This window comes from Panulirus ornatus, chromosome 67, assembly GCF_036320965.1.
Source record: "Panulirus ornatus isolate Po-2019 chromosome 67, ASM3632096v1, whole genome shotgun sequence".
NCBI classification, from domain to species: Eukaryota; Metazoa; Arthropoda; class Malacostraca; order Decapoda; family Palinuridae; genus Panulirus; species Panulirus ornatus.
This window is the reverse complement of record NC_092290.1, coordinates 639,991-663,154: the sequence shown is the minus strand read 5'-3', so window position 1 is coordinate 663,154 and position 23,164 is coordinate 639,991. Positions and strand designations below refer to the sequence as shown.

Below are 23,164 nucleotides of genomic sequence, written 5' to 3'. Positions count from 1 at the left end.
CTTGGAAAGTGAGTCAGTTGTTGTTCGCTGATGATACAGCGCTGGTGGCTGATTCATGTGAGAAACTGCAGAAGCTGGTGACTGAGTTTGGTAAAGTGTGTGAAAGAAGAAAGTTAAGAGTAAATGTGAATAAGAGCAAGGTTATTAGGTACAGTAGGGTTGAGGGTCAAGTCAGTTGGGAGGTAAGTTTGAACGGAGAAAAACTGGAGGAAGTAAAGTGTTTTAGATATCTGGGAGTGGATCTGGCAGCGGATGGAACCATGGAAGCGGAAGTGGATCATAGGGTGGGAGAGGGGACGAAAATCCTGGGAGCCTTGAAGAATGTGTGGAAGTCGAGAACATTATCTCGGAAAGCAAAAATGGGTATGTTTGAAGGAATAGTGGTTCCAACAATATTGTATGGTTGCGAGGCGTGGGCTATGGATTGAGTTGTGCGCAAGAGGATGGATGTGCTGGAAATGAGATGTTTGAGGACAATGTGTAGGTGTGAGGTGGTTTGATCGAGTAAGTAACGTAAGGGTAAGAGAGATGTGTGGAAATAAAAAGAGCGTGGTTGAGAGAGCAGAAGAGGGTGTTTTGAAATGGTTTGGGCACATGGAGAGAATGAGTGAGGAAAGATTGACTAAGAGGATATATGTGTCGGAGGTGGAGTGAACAAGGAGAAGTGGGAGACCAAACTGGAGGTGGAAAGATGGAGTGAAAAAGATTTTGTGTGATCGGGGCCTGAACATGCAGGAGGGTGAAAGGAGGGCAAGGAATAGAGTGAATTGGATCGATGTGGTATACCGGTGTTGACGTGCTGTCAGTGGATTGAATCAGGGCATGTGAAGCGTCTGGGGTAAACCATGGAAAGCTGTGTAGGTATGTATATTTGCATGTGTGGACGTATGTATATACATGTGTATGGGGGTGGGTTGGGCCATTTCTTTCATCTGTTTCCTTGCGCTACCTCGCAAACGCAGGAGACAGCAAAAAAAAAAAAAACTATATATATATATATATATATATATATATATATATATATATATATATATTTTTTTTTTTTTATACTTTGTCGCTGTCTCCCGCGTTTGCGAGGTAGCGCAAGGAAACAGACGAAAGAAATGGCCCAACCCCCCCCATACACATGTATATACATACGTCCACACACACAAATATACATACCTACACAGCTTTCCATGGTTTACCCCAGACGCTTCACATGCCTTGATTCAATCCACTGACAGCACGTCAACCCCGGTATACCACATCGCTCCAATTCACTCTATTCCTTGCCCTCCTTTCACCCTCCTGCATGTTCAGGCCCCGATCACACAAAATCTTTTTCACTCCATCTTTCCACCTCCAATTTGGTCTCCCTCTTCTCCTCGTTCCCTCCACCTCCGACACATATATCCTCTTGGTCAATCTTTCCTCACTCATTCTCTCCATGTGCCCAAACCACTTCAAAACACCCTCTTCTGCTCTCTCAACCACGCTCTTTTTATTTCCACACATCTCTCTTACCCTTACGTTACTCACTCGATCAAACCACCTCACACCACACATTGTCCTCAAACATCTCATTTCCAGCACATCCATCCTCCTGCGCACAACTCTATCCATAGCCCACGCCTCGCAACCATACAACATTGTTGGAACCACTATTCCTTCAAACATACCCATTTTTGCTTTCCGAGATAATGTTCTCGACTTCCACACATTCTTCAAGGCCCCCAGAATTTTCGCCCCCTCCCCCACCCTATGATCCACTTCCGCTTCCATGGTTCCATCCGCTGCCAGATCCACTCCCAGATATCTAAAACACTTCACTTCCTCCAGTTTTTCTCCATTCAAACTCACCTCCCAATTGACTTGACCCTCAACCCTACTGTACCTAATAACCTTGCTCTTATTCACATTTACTCTTAACTTTCTTCTTCCACACACTTTACCAAACTCAGTCACCAGCTTCTGCAGTTTCTCACATGAATCAGCCACCAGCGCTGTATCATCAGCGAACAACAACTGACTCACTTCCCAAGCTCTCTCATCCCCAACAGACTTCATACTTGCCCCTCTTTCCAAAACTCTTGCATTTACCTCCCTAACAACCCCATCCATAAACAAATTAAACAACCATGGAGACATCACACACCCCTGCCGCAAACCTACATTCAATGAGAACCAATCACTTTCCTCTCTTCCTACACGTACACATGCCTTACATCCTCGATAAAAACTTTTCACTGCTTCTAACAACTTTCCTCCCACACCATATATTCTTAATACCTTCCACAGAGCATCTCTATCAACTCTATCATATGCCTTCTCCAGATCCATAAATGCTACATACAAATCCATTTGCTTTTCTAAGTATTTCTCACATACATTCTTCAAAGCAAACACCTGATCCACACATCCTCTACCACTTCTGAAACCACACTGCTCTTCCCCAATCTGATGCTCTGTACATGCCTTCACCCTCTCAATCAATACCCTCCCATATAATTTACCAGGAATACTCAACAAACTTATACCTCTGTAATTTGAGCACTCACTCTTATCCCCTTTGCCTTTGTACAATGGCACTATGCACGCATTCCGCCAATCCTCAGGCACCTCACCATGAGTCATACATACATTAAATAACCTTACCAACCAGTCAACAATACAGTCACCCCCTTTTTTAATAAATTCCACTGCAATACCATCCAAACCTGCTGCCTTGCCGGCTTTCATCTTCCGCAAAGCTTTCACTACCTCTTCTCTGTTTACCAAATCATTTTCCCTAACCCTCTCACTTTGCACACCACCTCGACCAAAGCACCCTATATCTGCCACTCTATCATCAAACACATTCAACAAACCTTCAAAATACTCACTCCATCTCCTTCTCACATCACCACTACTTGTTATCACCTCCCCATTTGCGCCCTTCACTGAAGTTCCCATTTGCTCCCTTGTCTTATGCACTTTATTTACCTCCTTCCAGAACATCTTTTTATTCTCCCTAAAATTTAATGATACTCTCTCACCCCAACTCTCATTTGCCCTTTTTTTCACCTCTTGCACCTTTCTCTTGACCTCCTGTCTCTTTCTTTTATACATCTCCCACTCAATTGCATTTTTTCCCTGCAAAAATCGTCCAAATGCCTCTCTCTTCTCTTTCACTAATACTCTTACTTCTTCATCCCACCACTCACTACCCTTTCTAATCAACCCACCTCCCACTCTTCTCATGCCACAAGCATCTTTTGCGCAATCCATCACTGATTCCCTAAATACATCCCATTCCTCCCCCACTCCCCTTGCTTCCATTGTTCTCACCTTTTTCCATTCTGTACTCAGTCTCTCCTGGTACTTCCTCACACAGGTCTCCTTCTCAAGCTCACTCACTCTCACCACCCTCTTCACCCCAACATTCACTCTTCTTTTCTGAAAACCCATACAGATCTTCACCTTAGCCTCCACAAGATAATGATCAGACATCCTTCCAGTTGCACCTCTCAGCACATTAACATCCAAAAGTCTCTCTTTCGCACGCCTGTCAATTAACACGTAATCCAATAACTCTCTCTGGCCATCTCTCCTACTTACATAAGTATACTTATGTATATCTCGCTTTTTAAACCAGGTATTCCCAATCATCAGTCCTTTTTCAGCACATAAATCTACAAGCTCTTCACCATTTCCATTTACAACACTGAACACCCCATGTATACCAATTATTCCCTCAACTGCCACATTACTCACCTTTGCATTCAAATCACCCATCACTATAACCCGGTCTCGTGCATCAAAACCACTAACACACTCATTCAGCTGCTCCCAAAACACTTGCCTCTCTTGATCTTTCTTCTCATGCCCAGGTGCATATGCACCAATAATCACCCACCTCTCTCCATCAACTTTCAGTTTTACCCATATTAATCGAGAATTTACTTTCTTACACTCTATCACATACTCCCACAACTCCTGTTTCAGGAGTATTGCTACTCCTTCCCTTGCTCTTGTCCTCTCACTAACCCCTGACTTTACTCCCCAGACATTCCCAAACCACTCTTCCCCTTTACCCTTGAGCTTCGTTTCACTCAGAGCCAAAACATCCAGGTTCCTTTCCTCAAACATACTACCTATCTCTCCTTTTTTCACATATATATATATGTGTGTGTGTGTGTGTGTGTGTGTGTGTGTGTGTGTGTGTGTGTGTGTGTGTGTGTGTGCTGGAAATGAGATGTTTGAGGACAATGTGGTGTGAAGTGGTTTGATCAAGTAAGTAATAATAGGGTAAGAGAGATGTGTAGTAATAAAAAGAGTGTGGTTGAGAGAGCATATGAGGGTGTTTTAAAATCGTTTGGTCACAAGGAGAGAATGAGGAAAGATTGACAAAGAGGATATATGTGTCAGAAATGGAGGGAATGAGGAGAAGTGGGAGACCAAAGTGGAGGTGGAAAGATGGAATGAAAAAGATTTTGAGTGATCTCGGCCTGAACATGCAGGAGGGTGAGAGGCATGCAAGGAATAGAGTGAATTGGAATGATGTGTTATACCGGGGTTGACGTGCTGTCAATGGATTGAACCAGGGCATGTGAAGTGTCTGGGTTAAACCATGGAAAGTTCTGTGGGGCCTGGATGTGGAAAGGGAGCTGTGGTTTCGGTGCATTATACGTGACAGCTAGAGACTGAGTGTGAACTAATGTGGCCTTTGTTGTCTTTTCCTAGCGCTACCTCACACGCATGCGGGGGGGAGGGGGTTGTGATTTCATGTGTGTCGGGGTGGCGAAGAGAATGAATAAAGGCAGACAGTATGAATTATGAACATGTGTATATATGTATATGTCTGTCTGTGTATATATATGTATACATTGAGATGTATAGGTATGTAAATTTGCATGTGTGGATTATTTATTTATTTTTCTATTTTGCTTTGTCGCTGTCTCCCGCGTTTGCGAGGTAGCGCAAGGAAACAGACGAGAGAAATGGCCCAACCCACCCCCATACACATGTACATACATACACGTCCACACACGCAAATATACATACCCATACATCTCTATGTACACATATATATACACACACAGACACACATATATACACATGCACACAATTCACACTGTCTGCCTTCATTCATTTCCATCACCACCTCGCCACACATGGAATAACATCCCCCTCCCCCCTCCTGTGTGCGAGGTAGCACTAGGAAAAGATAACAAAGGCCCCATTCGTTCACACTCAGTCTCTTGCTGTCATGCAATAATGCCTGAAACCACAGCTCCCTTTCCACATCCAGGCCCCACAGAACTTTCCATGGTTTACCCCAGACGCTTCACATGCCCTGATTCAATCCATTAACAGCACGTCGACCCCGGTATACCACATCATTCCAATTCACTCTATTCCTTGCATGCCACCCTCCTGCATGTTCAGGCCCCGATCACTCAAAATCTTTTTCACTCCATCTTTCCACCTCCAATTTGGTCTCCCACTTCTCCTCGTTCCCTCCACCTCTGACACATATATCCTCTTAGTCAATCTTTCCTCACTCATTCTCTCCATGTGCCCAAACCATTTCAAAACACCCTCTTCTGCTCTCTCAACCACGCTCTTTTTATTTCCACACATCTCTCTTACCCTTACATTATTTACTCGATCAAACCACCTCACACCACATATTGTCCTCAAACATCTCATTTCCAGCACATCCACCCTCCTGCGCACAACTCTATCCATAGCCCATGCCTCGCAACCATGCAACATTGTTGGAACCACTATTCCTTCAAACATACCCATTTTTGCCTTCGGAGATAATGTTCTCGACTTCCACACATTCTTCAAGGCTCCCAGGATTTTCGCCCCCTCCCCCACCCTATGATTCACTTCCGCTTCCATGGTTCCATCTGCTGCCAGATCCACTCCCAGACATCTAAAACACTTTACTTCCTCCAGTTTTTCTCCATTCAATCTTACCTCCCAATTGACTTGACCCTCAACCCTACTGTACCTAATAACCTTGCTCTTATTCACATTTACTTTTAACTTTCTTCTTTCACACACTTTACCAAACTCAGTCACCAGCTTCTGCAGTTTCTCACATGAATCAGCCACCAGCACTGTATCATCAGCGAACAACAACTGACTCACTTCCCAAGCTCTCTCATCCCCAACAGACTTCATATTTGCCCCTCTTTCCTAAACTCTTGCATTCACCTCCCTAACAACCCCATCCATAAACAAATTAAACAACCATGGAGACATCACACACCCCTGCCGCAAACCTACATTCACTGAGAACCAATCACTTTCCTCTCTTCCTACACGTACACATGCCTTACATCCTCGATAAAAACTTTTCACTGCTTCTAACAACTTGCCTCCCACACCATATATTCTTAGTACCTTCCACAGAGCATCTCTATCAACTCTATCATATGCCTTCTCCAGATCCATAAATGCTGCATACAAATCCGTTTGCTTTTCTAAGTATTTCTCACATACATTCTTCAAAGCAAACACCTGATCCACACATCCTCTAACGCTTCTGAAAACACACTGCTCTTCCCCAATCTGATGCTCTGTACATGCCTTCACCCTCTCAATCAATACCCTCCCATATAATTTACCAGGAATACTCAACAAACTTATACCTCTGTAATTTGAGCACTCACTCTTATCCCCTTTGCCTTTGTACAATGGCACTATGCACGCATTCCGCCAATCCTCAGGCACCTCACCATGAATCATACATACATTAAATAACCTTACCAACTAGTCAACAATACAGTCACCCCCTTTTTTAATAAATTCCACTGCAATACCATCCAAACCTGCTGCCTTGCCGGCTTTCATCTGTTAACTGTGTTAACAGTGATGACTCAAGCCTTTACTTACAGAAATCGTAGTGTGACAGCCAGTGAATGCCTGACAGCTCAAGAGAAGCTGCATCCAAAATGTGCCATCCATCCTCCTGGTTCTGCCCTGATGCTGTGTAATCGTCTTGCTGCAGCCTGCAAGGAGGCTAGCAGCTGCAGGTAGGATATCTTTTTTACTCCTAAGTAGACATCAGGGAGGAGCATGATTATGAATGGAGGCTCATACGATCCTACTCATGAGTGATACTGGAAGCAGGAGTTGAAATAGGATTATGTGAATCACATTAAATATAAGGGTTAATACAGGTAATTTTTCTTACTGAAATATATGAGTGACAATATCCAGTAAAAAGAAAGTTTTGGATTTCAATATTTCTGTATTTCAAAAGCAGAGCACTCTTTCTCTCCCTTTTTGCAGTGAATGCTATATTCTAAATTTGTCTTTTGGCAAAATTTCATTGTAGGTCCCTGTAGGTAGGTACCCTCTTTCTCTCAAAACAAAAAGTTTTGTTCTTTATTGGTTGGATGAACTGAATGCATATGAGTCATCAGATGAGAAAATAAAAAAAAATGGTATTAACTTAATGCTCAGTCTGCTCAGCAGTATGAAGTATAAAATGTGATGCTGGTATACATAACTATTATTAGTGAATGAATATAGCAAGAGATAAAGTCAGCACTAATCTTCATCTTGAGTAATGTAAGCAAAATTTCTCACATACGAACCAATAAAAACCTAGAAATAGTCACAGATACAAAACATAAGGAAGAGGTAAGTTTAGATAATTTAGTATTTGACAAAAAACAAGTCACATGTTACATGTTAAATACATAATAGAATATCCGAACTAGAGAACGAAGACAATAAGGATGTGTTGAAAGAAGGAAATAGTTCAAGGAGCAATTCGGAGAAAGAAGAAAGAAACTACTGAAAACCTGAAAGAGTAATTCAAACACTACCTTAAGGAAAAATGTAAATTTGATAATGCATTAATAATAATGCATTAGGATGATATACTGTGACAGTTGAAATGAAAAAGTCAATAAGAATGATAGATACTTGGAACAATATTGGAAAATGGGATAAAATGATAGATGCTGGAACAATATTGTAAACAGGAATGGAGGGAAAGAGAACACATGGGGGTTGATGACATGGTGTGAAGAAAATAGAAAAATAATAACAGCAAGATGTGGTATAAGAGGATGACTGGAATAACAGAAACAGCAGTACAAGAAATATTGATTGTTAAAGGAAAGATTAGGTCAGGAGCAGGGTAGGAGCAGTAATGAAAACATAAAAAAATTTTAAGCAACATTGCTTATACCTATTTATCCCTGGGGATAGGGGATTAAGAATACTTCCCACGTATTCCCTGCATGTTGTAGAAGGCGACCAAAAGGGGAGGGAGCGGGGGCTGGAAATCCTCCCCTCTCATTTTTCTTTAATTTTCCAAAAGAAGGAACAGAGTGGGGCCAGGTGAGGATATTCCAAAAAAGGCCCAGTCCTCTGTTCTTAATGCTACCTCGCTAACGCAGGAAATGGCGAATGGTTTAAAAGAAAAAAAAAAGATAAAACCCAAAAAGATACAACAATGTAACCAGAAATGTAGAGTGAAAAATAATCAGACAAAGACAGTAAAAGATGAACCATGGAAATTATTGTACATGAATATACAGTTTTTAATTACTGAAAACTCCAGAATTCAAACACTTATCTTAATGAATATAAATGAAATGGTAATATGTTAAACAAAACATGTATGAATAAAAAGAATTATGAATAAAGTAGATTCATTTATATATATTTTGCTTTGTTGCTGTCTCCTGCGTTAGCAAGGTAGCGCAAGGAAACAGATGAAAGAATGGCCCAACACACCCACATACACATGTATATACATACACATCCACACATGCAAATATACATACCTATACATCTCAATGTATACATATATCTACACACACAGACATATACATATATTCACATGTACATAGTTCATAGTTCATAGTTCATAGGAAGAGAGGAAAGTGATTGGTTCTCAGTGAATGTAGGTTTGCGGCAGGGGTGTGTGATGTCTCCATGGTTGTTTAATTTGTTTATGGATGGGGTTGTTAGGGAGGTAAATGCAAGAGTCCTGGAAAGAGGGGCAAGTATGAAGTCTGTTGGGGATGAGAGAGCTTGGGAAGTGAGTCAGTTGTTGTTCGCTGATGATACAACGCTGGTGGCTGATTCATGTGAGAAACTGCAGAAGCTGGTGACTGAGTTTGGTAAAGTGTGTGGAAGAAGAAAGTTAAGAGTAAATGTGAATAAGAGCAAGGTTATTAGGTACAGTAGGGTTGAGGGTCAAGTCAATTGGGAGGTCAGTTTGAATGGAGAAAAACTGGAGGAAGTGAAGTGTTTTAGATATCTGGGAGTGGATCTGTCAGCGGATGGAACCATGGAAGCGGAAGTGGATCATAGGGTGGGGGAGGGGGCGAAAATTTTGGGAGCCTTGAAAAATGTGTGGAAGTCGAGAACATTATCTCGGAAAGCAAAAATGGGTATGTTTGAAGGAATAGTGGTTCCAACAATGTTGTATGGTTGCGAGGCGTGGGCTATGGATAGAGTTGTGCGCAGGAGGATGGATGTGCTGGAAATGAGATGTTTGAGGACAATGTGTGGTGTGAGGTGGTTTGATCGAGTAAGTAACGTAAGGGTAAGAGAGATGTGTGGAAATAAAAAGAGCGTGGTTGAGAGAGCAGAAGAGGGTGTTTTGAAATGGTTTGGGCACATGGAGAGAATGAGTGAGGAAAGATTGACCAAGAGGATATATGTGTCGGAGGTGGAGGGAACGAGGAGAAGAGGGAGACCAAATTGGAGGTGGAAAGATGGAGTGAAAAAGATTTTGTGTGATCGGGGCCTGAACATGCAGGAGGGTGAAAGGAGGGCAAGGAATAGAGTGAATTGGAGCGATGTGGTATACAGGGGTTGACGTGCTGTCAGTGGATTGAATCAAGGCATGTGAAGCGTCTGGGGTAAACCATGGAAAGCTGTGTAGGTATGTATATTTGCGTGTGTGGACGTGTGTATGTACGTGTGTATGGGGGTTGGGCCATTTCTTTCGTCTGTTTCCTCGCGCTACCTCGCAAACGCGGGAGACAGCGACAAAGTATAAAAAAAAAAAAAAAAAAAAAAAAACATAGTTCATACTGTCTGCCTTTACTCATTCCCATCGCCACCCCGTCACACATGAAATAACAACCCCCTCACCCCTCATGTGGATGAGGTAGCACTAGGAAGAGACAACAAAGGCCACATTCGTTCACACTCAGTCTCTAGCTGTCACGTAATAATGCACCAAAACGACAGCTCCCTCTCCACATCCAGGCCCCACAGAACTTTCCATGGTTTACCCCAGACGCTTCACATGCCCGCCCTGGTTCAATCCATTGACAGCACGTCGGCCCCGGTATATCACATCGTTTCAATCCGCTCTATTCTTCGCACGCCTTTCACCATCCTGCATGTTCAGGCCCCTATCACTCAAAATCTTTTTCACTCCATCTTTCCACCTCCAGTTTGGTCTCCCACTTCTCCTCGTTCCCTCCACCTCTGACACATATATCCTCTTGGTCAATCTTTCCTCACTCATTCTCTCCATGTGACCAAACCATTTCAAAACACCCTCTTCTGCTCTCTCAACCACACTCTTTTTATTACCACACATCTCTCTTACCCTATTATTACTTACTCGATCAAACCACCTCACACCATATATTGTCCTCAAATATCTCATTTCCAGCACATCCACCCTCCTCCGCACAACTCTATCCAGAGCCCACGCCTTGCAACCATATAACATTGTTGGAACCACACATTTTTGAGAGAAGTAAATGCAAGGATTTTGGAAAAAGGGGTGAGCATGCTGTCTGCTGATTACACAGCACTGGTAGCTGATTTTGATAAGATACTGCAGAAGTTGAAGACCGAGTTTAGGTGAGTTTGTGAAAGGAGAAAATTGAAAGCAAGGTTATTTGGTTTAGCAGCACAGAGGGAGACATTAGTTGGGATGTGAGTTTGGATGGAGAAAATTTAGAGGATTCAGGTGTTTTAGTTCGATACTTTAAAGTATACTTGGCAATGAATGGAACAATGGAAACTAAACTGATTCATTGGATGGGTGAGGAGTTGAAAGTTTTGAAAACATCAAGGGATGTGTGGAAAGAGAGATCATTATCCATGAGGGCAAATATGAGTATATTTAAAGATATAGTAGTCCTAACAATGTCATATGGATGCATGGCATGGGCTATAGATGAAGATGTGCAGACAAGGGAGGATGTGCTGGAAATAAAATGTTTGAGGACAATATGTGTTTGATCAAGTAAGTAATTAAAGGATAAGGAAGGGGTGTGGTAATAAGTGTGGTCGAGGAAAGCTAAAGGATGTATACTGAAATGTTCTGGACATATGGAGAGAATGAGTGAGGAGAGTTTGGCTAAGAGGATATGTGTGTCAGAAGTGAAGGGGACAAGGAGAAGGGGGAGACCAGATGGGAGATGGAAGGCTGGAGTGAAAAGGAATTTGAGGGATCAAGGCTTGAACATGCAGGAGGGTGAAAGGCATGCAGAGGATAGAGTGAATTGGAACATTGTGGTATGCAGGGGGGCAATGTGCCCTCAGTGGACTGAACCAGGGCATGCAGAGCAGCTAGGGGAAATCATGGGGCCTGGTTAGGGGTAAGGGTTGTGGTTTTGGTACATTATACATGACAGCTGGAGAATGGATATGAACAATAAGTCCATTAATCATAAAAAATGGTGACTAGGTTCAAGACAATGAAGCTATGTGGAAACAATTAAATGACTTTTTTGCATCTGTATTTACAATCAAAGACAGAACCCATGCCCTGAATCCAGTTTCATTAATTGGACAGGGGAAAATTCTTCAACAAATTGAAATAAAAACCAAAGAAATAGTTTCATTAGTAAAGAGAATGAAAATAGAAATGGCAGGCTCTAATAAGTTTTATCTGAAAACAATAAACGATGCAAAAATGACATAGTAAAGCCCTTGACTGCCCTTTTTAATAAGTTAATTAGTACAGGAAAAGTTACAGGTAAGTGGAAGTTTGTCAGTGTAACATCAGTATTCAAAAAGGTATTAAGTCATTGCTTAGAAATCATTGTCCTATTAGCTTAACATCTGCAGTTGGAAAACTTATGGAAACTATCATTCAAGATTGAATTTAAACCATGTAGAGGACCACCATTTATTAAACAATTCTTAGTATGGTTTTCAGCTAAATTACTCATGTCTAACAAACCTGCTTGATTTCTTTTATGATATAATCAACATGTATGACAAAGTGAAGCAGTTGATGTTATCTGTCCAGATAAGCAGTTGATGTTATCTGTCTAGATTTACAGAAACCTTTCAATAAGGTTCCACACCAAAGGTTATTAGCAAAAAATTAAGTCACATGGCATTAATGGGGTTGTACTTCAGTGGACAGGAAATTGGTTGTCTGGTCATAATCAACGAGTTGTGATTAATGGTTAGGCCTCAAAATGATTAGACATAACAAGTAATATAACGTTCCAATAACCATCCTTCCTGATCATCATTGCCAAATGCCTTATGTCATTAACAATTATTTTCTCTCCACTCAAGTTGATGTTATAATGTGATTGCTTAACTCTAAAATGAAATGTTTATTTTGCCATTTTACATTTTGTTTGTTCAGCAGTTTTATTTTCTGTGATGAAACTGCTTTAATAGCTGTTGTCCTCATTGGTTATGAAATACATATATTAACTTTACTATTAATTGGAGTATGCTGCTGCACAATTTTAATGAACTTTATTGTTGCATTACTTTTCACTGTTCCTGTATAAAAATATCAATATCAGGACCTTATCATTATAACCAGTTGTAACCCTTCAGGCACAGGCTGGAGTTCTATGAGCAGGCATGTGCTGTAGACAGCGACACACAGCGATGTGCAGGCTCCACAGCAGAGTGCCGCCGGGCAGTATTGGGTATCCTAGGCACACAGCTGCGCACCTTGTGCACTTGTGCAGCCTCTGACCCTAGAGAGACATACACCTGCTTGGACTGGCATCGTATTCTTTGGTTCAACCCCTGTGTCGGTCAGTAAAAACATTTGTTGAAACATTATTTCTTTTGTTATTGTATTGGATGTGAGCAAATGAGGCCATTCTTCATCTGTTTTTTATGTTACCTTGTCAGTGCAGGAGACTGAAAACAAATATGAAAAGAAAATTAACTTTTGCTTTTCTGTTCCTGATGCTGCCTCCTGAAGATAGGAAACAGCAAACAGATATGAAGGAATGATTTTTCACTTGAATTTTTTATTAAATTACCTGGCACTTTTTGTAACTACCCTTTTTTAACACCATCATTTTAAACCTTAACATGCCTTATTTTTATACCTTTACTGCAAAGCAAGGGAGGGACACACTGTTTTGTGCTTTGTCAATTCATATGTGTATATTCCTATGTGCAAACTGATTGAGGTATATAGTTTGTTTAATCATCTCCTTGTAAGATTATATTGAAAACATGCAGATTTTTTCCTGGCACATTGGAGATGAGGATATTTGATATTGTGGTGAATATAAATTTGGTTTTCAGAAACCAGGAGAGACTGAGTACAGAATGGAAAAAGGTGAGAACAAAGGACGTAAGGGGAGTGGGGGAGGAATGGGATGTATCTAGGGAAGTAGTGATGGCTTGCGCAAAAATGCTTGTGGCATGAGAAGCATGGGAGGTGGGCAGATTAGAAAGGGTAGTGAGTGGTGGGATGAAGAAGTAAGATTATTAGTGAAAGAGAAAAGAGAGGCATTTGGACAATTCTTGCAGGGAAATAATGCAAATGACTGGGAGATGTATAAAAGAAAGAGGCAGGAGGTCAAGAGAAAGGTGCAAGAGGCAAAAAAGAGGGAAAATGGGAGTTGGGGTGTGAGAGTATCATTAAATTTTAGGGAGAATAAAAAGATGTTTTGGAAGAAGGTAAATAAAGTGTGTACGACAAGGGAACAAATGGGAACTTCAGTGAAGGGGGCAAATGGGGAGGAGATAACAATTGATGGTTATGTGAGAAGGAGATGGAGTGAGTATTTAGGTGATAACAATTGATGGTGATGTGAGAAGGAGATGGAGTGAGTATTTTGAAGGTTTGTTGAATATGTCTGATTATAAAGTGGCAGATATAGGGTGTTTTGGTCGAGGTAGTGTGCAAAGTGAGAGGGTTAGGGAGAATGATTTGGTAAACAGAGAAGAGGTAGTAAAAGCTTTGCAGAAGATGAAAGCCAGAAAAGCAGCGAGTTTCGATGGTATTGCAGTGGAATTTATTAAAAAAGGGGGTGACTGTATTGTTGACTAGTTGGTAAGGTTATTTGAAGTATGTATGACTCATGGTGAGGTGCCTGAGGACTGGCGAAATACAGCGCTGGTGGCTGATTCGGGTGCAAAACTGGTGAAGCTGGTGACTGAGTTTGGTAAAGTGTGTGAAAGAAGAAAGCTGAGAGTAAATGTGAATAAGAGCAAGGTTATTAGGTACAGTAGGGTTGAGGGTCAAGTCAATTGGGAGGAAAGTTTGAATGGAGAAAAACTGGAGGAAATAAAGTGTTTTAGATATCTGGGAGTGGATCTGGCAGCGGATGGAACCATGGAAGCGGAAGTGGATCATAGGGTGGGGGAGGGGGCGAAAATCCTGGGAGCCTTGAAGAATGTGTGGAAGTCGAGAACATTATCTCGGAAAACAAAAATGGGTATGTTTGAAGGAATAGTGGTTCCAACAATTTTGTATGGTTGCGAGGTGTGGGCTATGGATAGAGTTGTGTGCAGGAGGGTGGATGTGCTGGAAATGAGATGTTTGAGGACAATGTGTGGTGTGAGGTGGTTTGATCGAGTAAGTAACGTAAGGGTAAGAGAGATGTGTGGAAATAAAAAGAGCGTGGTTGAGAGAGCAGAAGAGGGTGTTTTGAAATGGTTTGGGCACATGGAGAGAATGAGTGAGGAAAGATTGACCAAGAGGATATATGTGTCGGAGGTGGACGGAACGAGGGGAAGTGGGAGACCAAATTGGAGGTGGAAAGATGGAGTGAAAAAGATTTTGTGTGATCGGGGCCTGAACATGCAGGAGGATGAAAGGAGGGCACGGAATAGAGTGAATTGGATCGATGTGGTATACCAGGGTTGACGTGCTGTCAGTGGGTTGAATCAGGGCATGTGAAGCGTCTGGGGTAAACCATGGAAAGCTGTGTAGGTATGTATATTTGCGTGTGTGGACGTGTATGTATATACATGTGTATGGGGGTGGGTTGGGCCATTTCTTTCGTCTGTTTCCTTGCGCTACCTCGCGAACGCGGGAGACAGCGACAAAGCCAAAAAAATATATATATATATATATATATATATATATATATATATATATATATATCCCTGGGGATAGGGGAGAAAGAATACTTCCCACGTATTCCCTGCGTGTCGTAGAAGGCGACTAAAAGGGGAGGGAGCGGGGGGCTGGAAATCCTCCCCTCTTGTTTTTTTTTTTTTTAATTTTCCAAAAAAAGGAACGGAGAAGGGGGCCAGGTGAGGATGTTCCCTCAGAGGCCCAGTCCTCTGTTCTTAACGCTACCTCGCTAACGCGGGAAATGGCGAATAGTTTAAAAGAAAAGAAAAATATATATATATATATATATATATATATATATATATATATATATGGTTTGGTCACATGGAGAGAATGAGTGGGGAAAGATTGAGCAAGAGGATATATGTGTCAGAGGTGGAGGGAAAGAGGAGGAGTGGGAGACCAAATTGGAGGTGGAAAGATGGAGTGAAAAAGATTTTGAGTGATCGAGGCCTGAACATGCAGGAGGGTGAAAGGCGTGCAAGGAATGGAGTGAATTGGAACGATGTGGTATACTGGGGTCGACGTGCTGTCAATGGATTGAACCAGGCCATGTGAAGCGTCTGGGGTAAACCATGCAAAGTGTGTGGGGCCTGGATGTGGAAAGGGAGCTGTGGTTTCGGAGCATCATTACATGACAGCTAGAGACTGAGTGTGAACGAATGGGGCCTTTGGTGTTTTTCCTAGCGCTACCTCGCACACATGAGGGGGGCGGAGGTTCTTATTCCATGTGTGGCGAGGTGGCAATGAGAACAAATAAAGGCAGACAGTATGAATTATGTACATGTGTATATATGTATATGTCTGTGTGTGTATATATATGTGTACATTGAGATGTATAGGTATGTATATTGTGCGTGTGTGGACATGTATGTATATACATGTGTATGTGGGCAGTTGGGCCATTCTTTCATCTGTTTCCTTGTGCTACCTCGCTAACGCAGCAGACAGCGGCAAAAAAAAAAAAGGGCGCAAATGGGGAGGTGATAACAAGTAGTGGTGATGTGAGAAGGAGATGGAGTGAGTATTTTGAAGGTTTGTTGAATGTGTTTGATGATAGAGTGGCAGATATAGGGTGTTTTGGTCGAGAAAGGTGTGCAAAGTGAGAGGGTTAGGGAAAATGATTTGGTAAACAGAGAAGAGGTAGTGAAAGCTTTGCGGAAGATGAAAGCCAGCAAGGCAGCAGGTTTGGATGGTATTGCAGTGGAATTTATTAAAAAAGGGGGTGACTGTATTGTTGACTGGTTGGTAAGGTTATTTAATGTATGTATGACTCATGGTGAGGTGCCTGAGGATTGGCGGAATGCGTGCATAGTGCCATTGTACAAAGGCAAAGGGGATAAGAGTGAATGCTCAAATTACAGAGGTATAAGTTTGTTGAGTATTCCTGGTAAATTATATGGGAGGGTATTGATTGAGAGGGTGAAGGCATGTACAGAGCATCAGATTGGGGAAGAGCAGTGTGGTTTCAGAAGTGGTAGAGGATGTGTGGATCAGGTGTTTGCTTTGAAGAATGTATGTGAGAAATACTTAGAAAAGCAAATGGATTTGTATGTAGCATTTATGGATCTGGAGAAGGCATATGATAGAGTTGATAGAGATGCTCTGTGGAAGGTATTAAGAATATATGGTGTGGGAGGAAAGTTGTTAGAAGCAGTGAAAAGTTTTTATCGAGGATGTAAGGCATGTGTACGTGTAGGAAGAGAGGAAAGTGATTGGTTCTCAGTGAATGTAGGTTTGCGGCAGGGGTGTGTGATGTCTCCATGGTTGTTTAATTTGTTTATGGATGGGGTTGTTAGGGAGGTAAATGCAAGAGTTTTGGAAAGAGGGGCAAGTATGAAGTCTGTTGGGGATGAGAGAGCTTGGGAAGTGAGTCAGTTGTTGTTCGCTGATGATACAGCGCTGGTGGCTGATTCATGTGAGAAACTGCAGAAGCTGGTGACTGAGTTTGGTAAAGTGTGTGGAAGAAGAAAGTTAAGAGTAAATGTGAATAAGAGCAAGGTTATTAGGTACAGTAGGGTTGAGGGTCAAGTCAATTGGGAGGTGAGTTTGAATGGAGAAAAACTGGAGGAAGTGAAGTGTTTTAGATATCTGGGAGTGGATCTGGCAGCGGATGGAACCATGGAAGCGGAAGTGGATCATAGGGTGGGGGAGGGGGCGAAAATTCTGGGGGCCCTGAAGAATGTGTGGAAGTCAAGAACATTATCTCGGAAAGCAAAAATGGGTATGTTTGAAGGAATAGTGGTTCCAACAATGTTGTATGGTTGCGAGGCGTGGGCTATGGATAGAGTTGTGCGCAGGAGGATGGATGTGCTGGAAATGAGATGTTTGAGGACAATGTGTGGTGTGAGGTGGTTTGACCGAGTGAGTAACGTAAGGGTAAGAGAGATGTGTGGAAATAAAAAGAGCGTGGTTGAGAGAGCAGAAGAGGGTGTTTTGAAGTGGTTTGGGCACATGGAGAGGATGAGTGAGGAAAGATTGACCAAGAGGATATATGTGTCGGAGGTGGAGGGAATAAGGAGAAGAGGGAGACCAAATTGGAGGTGGAAAGATGGAGTGAAAAAGATTTTGTGTGATCGGGGCCTAAACATGCAGGAGGGTGAAAGGAGGGCAAGGAATAGAGTGAATTGGAGCGATGTGGTATACCGGGGTTGACGTGCTGTCAGTGGATTGAATCAAGGCATGTGAAGCGTCTGGGGTAAACCATGGAAAGCTGTGTAGGTATGGATATTTGCGTGTGTGGACGTATGTATATACATGTGTATGGGGGGGGTTGGGCCATTTCTTTCGTCTCTTTCCTTGCGCTACCTCGCAAACGCGGGAGACAGCGACAAAGTATAAAAAAAAAAAAAAAAAAAATATATATATATATATATATATATATATATATATATATATATATATGTGTGTGTGTGTGTGTGTATATGTGCGTATGTATGTGTATGTGTGTGTATGTGTATATGTATATATATATGTATATTATCCCTGGGGATAGGGGTGAAAGAATACTTCCCACGTATTCCTCGTGTGTCGTAGAAAGCGACTAGAGGGGACGGGAGCGGGGGGCCAGAACTCCTCCCCTCCTTGTATTAACTTTCTAAAATGGGAAACAGAAGAAGGAGTCACGCGGGGAGTGCTCATCCTCCTCGAAGGCTCAGAGTGGGGTGCCTAAATGTGTGTGGATGTAACCAAGATGTGAAAAAAGGAAAGATAGGTAGTATGTTTGAGGAAAGGAACCTGGATGTTTTGGCTCTGAGTGAAACGAAGCTCAAGGGTAAAGGGGAAGAGTGGTTTGGGAATGTCTGGGGAGTAAAGTCAGGGGTTAGTGAGAGGACAAGAGCAAGGGAAGGAGTAGCAATACTCCTGAAACAGGAGTTGTGGGAGTGTGATAGAGTGTAAGAAAGTAAATTCTCGATTAATATGGGTAAAACTGAAAGTTGATGGAGAGAGGTGGGTGATTATTGGTGCATATGCACCTGGGCATGAGAAGAAAGATCAAGAGAGGCAAGTGTTTTGGGAGCAGCTGAATGAGTGTGTTAGTGGTTTTGATGCACGAGACCAGGTCATAGTGATGGGTGATTTGAATGCAAAGGTGAGTAATGTGGCAGTTGAGGGAATAATTGGTATACATGGGGTGTTCGGTGTTGCAAATGGAAATGGTGAAGAGCTTGTAGATTTATGTGCTGAAAAAGGACTGATGATTGGGAATACCTGGTTTAAAAAGCGAGATATACATAAGTATACTTATGTAAGAAGGAGAGATGGCCAGAGAGCGTTATTGGATTACGTGTTAATTAACAGGCGTGCGAAAGAGAGACTTTTGGATGTTAATGTGCTGAGAGGTGCAACTGGAGGGATGTCTGATCATTATCTTGTGGAGGCTAAGGTGAAGATTTGTATGGGTTTTCAGAAAAGAAGAGTGAATGTTGGGGTGAAGAGGGTGGTGAGAGTAAGTGAGCTTGAGAAGGAGACCTGTGTGAGGAAGTACCAGGAGAGACTGAGTACAGAATGGAAAAAGGTGAGAACAATGGAAGTAAGGGGAGTGCGGGAGGAATGGGATGTATTTAGGGAATCAGGGATGGATTGCGCAAAAGATGCTTGTGGCATGAGAAGAGTGGGAGGTGGGTTGATTAGAAAGGGTAGTGAGTGGTGGGATGAAGAAGTAAGAGTATTAGTGAAAGAGAAGAGAGAGGCATTTGGACGATTTTTGCAGGGAAAAAATGCAATTGAGTGGGAGATGTATAAAAAAAAGAGACAGGAGGTCAAGAGAAAGGTGCAAGAGGTGAAAAAAAGGGCAAATGAGAGTTGGGGTGAGAGAGTATCATTAAATTTTAGGGAGAATAAAAAGATGTTCTGGAAGGAGGTAAATAAAGTGCGTAAGACAAGGGAGCAAATGGGAACTTCAGTGAAGGGCGCAAATGGGGAGGTGATAACAAGTAGTGGTGATGTGAGAAGGAGATGGAGTGAGTATTTTGAAGGTTTGTTGAATGTGTTTGATGATAGAGTGGCAGATATAGGGTGTTTTGGTCGAGGTGGTGTGCAAAGTGAGAGGGTTAGGGAAGATGATTTGGTAAACAGAGAAGAGGTAGTGAAAGCTTTGCGGAAGATGAAAGCCGGCAAGGCAGCAGGTTTGGATGGTATTGCAGTGGAATTTATTAAAAAAGGGGGTGACTGTATTGTTGACTGGTTGGTAAGGTTATTTAATGTAGGTATGACTCATGGTGAGGTGCCTGAGGATTGGCGGAATGCGTGCATAGTGCCATTGTACAAAGGCAAAGGGGATAAGAGTGAGTGCTCAAATTACAGAGGTATAAGTTTGTTGAGTATTCCTGGTAAATTATATGGGAGGGTATTGATTGAGAGGGTGAAGGCATGTACAGAGCATCAGATTGGGGAAGAGCAGTGTGGTTTCAGAAGTGGTAGAGGATGTGTGGATCAGGTGTTTGCTTTGAAGAATGTATGTGAGAAATACTTAGAAAAGCAAATGGATTTGTATGTAGCATTTATGGATCTGGAGAAGGCATATGATAGAGTTGATAGAGATGCTCTGTGGAAGGTATTAAGAATATATGGTGTGGGAGGCAAGTTGTTAGAAGCAGTGAAAAGTTTTTATCGAGGATGTAAGGCATGTGTACGTGTAGGAAGAGAGGAAAGTGATTGGTTCTCAGTGAATGTAGGTTTGCGGCAGGGGTGTGTGATGTCTCCATGGTTGTTTAATTTGTTTATGGATGGGGTTGTTAGGGAGGTAAATGCAAGAGTTTTGGAAAGAGGGGCAAGTATGAAGTCTGTTGGGGATGAGAGAGCTTGGGAAGTGAGTCAGTTGTTGTTCGCTGATGATACAGCGCTGGTGGCTGATTCATGTGAGAAACTGCAGAAGCTGGTGACTGAGTTTGGAAAAGTGTGTGGAAGAAGAAAGTTAAGAGTAAATGTGAATAAGAGCAAGGTTATTAGGTACAGTAGGGTTGAGGGTCAAGTCAATTGGGAGGTGAGTTTGAATGGAGAAAAACTGGAGGAAGTGAAGTGTTTTAGATATCTGGGAGTGGATCTGGCAGCGGATGGAACCATGGAAGCGGAAGTGGATCATAGGGTGGGGGAGGGGGCGAAAATCTTGGGGGCCTTGAAGAATGTGTGGAAGTCGAGAACATTATCTCGGAAAGCAAAAATGGGTATGTTTGAAGGAATAGTGGTTCCAAAAATGTTGTATGGTTGCGAGGCGTGGGCTATGGATAGAGTTGTGCGCAGGAGGATGGATGTGCTGGAAATGAGATGTTTGAGGACAATGTGTGGTGTGAGGTGGTTTGATCGAGTGAGTAACGTAAGGGTAAGAGAGATGTGTGGAAATAAAAAGAGCGTGGTTGAGAGAGCAGAAGAGGGTGTTTTGAAGTGGTTTGGGCACATGGAGAGGATGAGTGAGGAAAGATTGACCAAGAGGATATATGTGTTGGAGGTGGAGGGAACAAGGAGAAGAGGGAGACCAAATTGGAGGTGGAAAGATGGAGTGAAAAAGATTTTGTGTGATCGGGGCCTGAACATGCAGGAGGGTGAAAGGAGGGCAAGGAATAGAGTGAATTGGAGCGATGTGGTATACCGGGGTTGACGTGCTGTCAGTGGATTGAATCAAGGCATGTGAAGCGTCTGGGGTAAACCATGGAAAGCTGTGTAGGTATGTATATTTGCGTGTTTGGACGTATGTATATACATGTGTAGGGGGGGGGGTTGGGCCATTTCTTTCATCTGTTTCCTTGCGCTACCTCGCAAACGCGGGAGACAGCGACAAAGTATAATAAAAAAAAAATAAAATATATATAAGAGTGAGTGCTCAAATTACAGACGTATAAGTTTGTTGAGGATTCCTGGTAAATTATATGGGAGGGTATTGATTGAGAGGGTGAAGGCATGTACAGAGCATCAGATTGGGGAAGAGCACTGTGGTTTCAGAAGTGGTAGAGGATGTGTGGATCAGGTGTTTGCTTTGAAGAATGTATGTGAGAAATACTTAGAAAAGCAAATGGATTTGTATGTAGCATTTATGGATCTGGAAAAGGCATATGATAGAGTTGATAGAGATGCTCTGTGGAAGGTATTAAGAATATATGGTGTGGGAGGCAAGTTGTTAGAAGCAGTGAAAAGTTTTTATCGAGGATGTAAGGCATGTGTACGTGTAGGAAGAGAGGAAAGTGATTGGTTCTCAGTGAAGGTAGGTTTGCGGCAGGGGTGTGTGATGTCTCCATGGTTGTTTAATTTGTTTATGGATGGGGTTGTTAGGGAGGTGAATGCAAGAGTTTTGGAAAGAGGGGCAAGTATGAAGTCTGTTGGGGATGAGAGAGCTTGGGAAGTGAGTCAGTTGTTGTTCGCTGATGATACAGCGCTGGTGGCTGATTCATGTGAGAAACTGCAGAAGCTGGTGACTGAGTTTGGTAAAGTGTGTGAAAGAAGAAAGTTAGGAGTAAATGTGAATAAGAGCAAGGTTATTAGGTACAGTAGGGTTGAGGGTCAAGTCAATTGGGAGGTAAGTTTGAATGGAGAAAAACTGGAGGAAGTAAAGTGTTTTAGATATCTGGGAGTGGATCTGGCAGCGGATGGAACCATGGAAGTGGAAGTGGATCATCGGGTGGGGGAGGGGGCGAAAATTCTGGGAGCCTTGAAGAATGTGTGGAAGTCGAGAGCATTATCTCGGAAAGCAAAAATGGGTATGTTTGAAGGAATAGTGGGTCCAACAATGTTGTATGGTTGCGAGGCGTGGGCTATGGATAGAGTTGTGCGCAGGAAGATGGATGTGCTGGAAATGCAATGATTGAGGACAATGTGTGGTGTGAGGTGGTTTGATCGAGTAAGTAACGTAAGGGTAGGAGAGATGTGTGGAAATAAAAAGAGCGTGGTTGAGAGAGCAGAAGAGGGTGTTTTGAAATGGTTTGGGCACATGAAGTGAATGAGTGAGGAAAGATTGACCAAGAGGGTATATGTGTCGGAGGTGGAGGGAACGAGGAGAAGTGGGAGACCAAATTGGAGGTGGAAAGATAGAGTGAAAAAGATTTTGTGTGATCGGGGCCTGAACATGCAGGAGGGTGAAAGGAGGGCAAGGAATAGAGTGAATTGGATCGATGTGGTATACTGGGGTTGATGTGCTGTCAGTGGGTTGAATCAAGGCATGTGAAGCGTCTGGGGTGAACCATGGAAAGCTGTGTAGGTATGTATATTTGCGTGTGTGGACGTATGTATATACATGTGTATGGGGGTGGGTTGGGCCATTTCTTTCGTCTGTTTCCTTGCGCTACCTCGCAAACGAAGGGAGACAGCGACAAAGCAAAAAAAAAAAATATATATACATATATATATATATATATATATATATATATATATATATATATATATATATATATATATATATACATA

General features: G+C 42.4%; 1 protein-coding gene across 25 annotated transcripts in view; it reads left to right on the top strand.

Moving 5' to 3' along the window:
- Positions 1 to 23,164, top strand: part of LOC139747051 (uncharacterized) — a 1,040,326-nt gene that overhangs the window by 721,167 nt on the left and 295,995 nt on the right. For all 25 annotated transcript variants that reach the window (XM_071658815.1, XM_071658818.1, XM_071658817.1 and 22 more), the window contains 2 exons: positions 6,873 to 7,010; positions 12,778 to 12,983. In XM_071658815.1, coding sequence (XP_071514916.1) covers positions 6,873 to 7,010; positions 12,778 to 12,983 — 344 coding nt within the window. The remainder of the gene's footprint in view (positions 1 to 6,872; positions 7,011 to 12,777; positions 12,984 to 23,164) is intronic.